Source organism: Ceratina calcarata, unplaced genomic scaffold (genome assembly GCF_001652005.2).
Source record: "Ceratina calcarata isolate Rehan_Ccalc_2016 unplaced genomic scaffold, ASM165200v1 scaffold592.2, whole genome shotgun sequence".
NCBI classification, from domain to species: Eukaryota; Metazoa; Arthropoda; class Insecta; order Hymenoptera; family Apidae; genus Ceratina; species Ceratina calcarata.
The window spans coordinates 17,198-19,515 of record NW_017177153.1 but is presented as its reverse complement, the minus strand read 5'-3'; the positions used below and the strand labels follow the sequence as shown (position 1 = coordinate 19,515).

The window sequence follows — 2,318 nt, the reverse complement described above, 5'->3', positions numbered from 1 at the left end:
TAGCCGGGCATATGAGGAAAATTTTCAGAAAAGTTGCCGGTCAGCAATGTGTTAATTTTGATAATTATTTCTTAAAAAAAAGTGAGAATTGTAGAATTTGTAAAAAATTGTAAATTTGATAAAATAGAGGGAAAGAACGGAGAGATCTTGTGGCTCGTACAACCTCGGTTGGACTAATTCTAAATTAATTGGAAGATGGTGATGAACGTTGCATCGAACGACTGGGCACACGTTTCCAACTGCAAGGGAGTCAGGATCGGGAGACGAACCGGGAAGGGTTAACGCACAACATCAATGTAAGGCTACGTAACGTAATGACGCTGATCAGTCGTTGCGGCACACGTGAAATATCTGTCCTGTACGCTTTCTATTAATAATAATTGCTACTAGGTTTGCGTGCACAGATCTAGATCGAACATGCTCATTTCCGTCGAGAGTAGAATCAAAGAGGATAGAAAAAGTCTGCGTAAACGTGTGCGTAAATGTTGTTTTTAAAGCTAACAGGAACGTTCGCTTTTCGAATGGTCAATCGGGCAATTTCACGTGAGCCATACGACTGAACTAATCATTACATTACATTACCTAATATTGACAATATAACAACAACAAAATCAAAGAGGTTCCATGGCTCCTTGAAATAGTGGTAACGCAGGGCGAAGATCTTCATGAGACACTCGCTGGTGAATATCACAATGAATATCATGTTCAGATAGTCCAACACGTCGCTAAACGTCTGGGTCTGTTGATAATGGTCCAACGTCATCGTGAGCATGTTCAGCCCGATGAACAACATGATTATCATATCGAACTTTTTGTCCGTCACTATTTCGAATACTATCGCCTGCGGCCTCCACTGAAAAATAGACACAAAGCGTATACAAATTTCGTTATCCTGTGCACGTCCCAAGCGAACACAGACAATTATTTATCACAGATGATAACAGTTATAACCGAAGCTCATAATGTGAGACTTGCTATCATTTTCTTAACCCATTTGCATCACACAGAAANCGTAATTCATGCTTAATTTAGCATAGGAATTGGACCGTTTATTTTGAAAGTGGTGTAAGTCCATTTTTGAGAAAAATGAGATATCGCGTAATTCATGCTTAATTTAGCATAGGAATTGGACCGTTTATTTTGAAAGTGGTGTAAGTCCATTTTTGAGAAAATGGACTTTTCTCAAAAATGGACTTTTCTCAAAAATGGATTTTTCTCAAAAATGGGCTTTTCTCAAAAATGGATTTTTCTCAAAAATGGACTTTTCTCAAAAATAGACTTTTCTCAAAAATGGACTTTTCTCAAAAATGGACTTTTCTCAAAAATGGACTTACACCACTTTCAAAATAAACGGTCCAATTCCTATGCTAAATTAAGCATGAATTACGTGATATCTCATTTTTCTCAAAAATGGACTTAGACCATTTTCAAAATAAACGGTCCAATTAATCATGTCAGATTTCGTGTCAGATTCGTCGAACAGACGGAAGCTGAACGAGCTTGCAATTAGGCAGACACTCACCTCCCTCGAGTCGATCGCGTCGTTCATTATCTGAATCCATCCTTTGAACGTGGCCACTTGGAACAGGCAAAGGTACGCCTTCCCTACGTGGTCAAAGTTCATCGGCGAGTTCTCCCAGGTGTAGTTTTCGGTGATGCAGGCGTTTCGATCGGCGATTATCTCGTGGCTCATCGTGGTTTTGTTCGCGTCTACGCACTGCGATTGAAAAATTCGTTACTCTTATATGCCTGTTTACTCAGAAACGGGGAATCTTTTATTTGTACAGAAGAGATTCCCCGTGCCTGTACTCACCCATTCGCGATTTTTAAAACGCGAGTTCGCGTACCTTGAAATATTTCCCGGCAAAAAGCTGTACACCCATAATGGCGAAGATCAACCAGAAGATAAGACACACTAGTAACACGTTGAAAATGGATGGAATGGCTTGAACCAAAGCGTTGACGACTACCTGCGAGAGAGAGTAATCCTTTGAACCGGCAGAAATACAGTAGAACTCGGTTTTCTCGTTTCTCTATTATGTGCGTAAGTAATGCTATTCTATGCGTCTCTACGCGGTTCTATTTGCCTACGCATCGTGTTACAAATTGATCGTGTGGTGCAATTTAACTTTGGAATCTTTTGCGAGAAAATAAAACGAATAATGAAACGTTCGGGTGAGACGAGGTAAACATTAAGGTTGTATGAACCCTTACATAAAAACAATCACAAAGCATTGAAGTTCTGACAGTTAAAAAAATACTGTGCACAATTTTAGAAATTTTGCAAGTCTAATTAAAAAGTTATTACATCTTGAATT

At 39.1% G+C, this 2,318-nt stretch overlaps 1 protein-coding gene across 1 annotated transcript in view; it reads right to left on the bottom strand.

Annotated features, from left to right (window-relative positions):
* The window catches only part of LOC108629917 (sodium channel protein para-like), a gene marked incomplete at its 3' end in the record, with an annotated part of 20,445 nt that overhangs the window by 1,547 nt on the left and 16,580 nt on the right, over nucleotides 1-2,318 (bottom strand). Inside the window, exons 12-14 of the mRNA XM_026817671.1 lie at nucleotides 1,848-1,970; nucleotides 1,379-1,717; nucleotides 583-922 (exon numbers count right to left, since the gene is read on the bottom strand). Of these exons, the coding sequence (XP_026673472.1) occupies nucleotides 583-922; nucleotides 1,379-1,717; nucleotides 1,848-1,970 (802 nt within the window). The remainder of the gene's footprint in view (nucleotides 1-582; nucleotides 923-1,378; nucleotides 1,718-1,847; nucleotides 1,971-2,318) is intronic.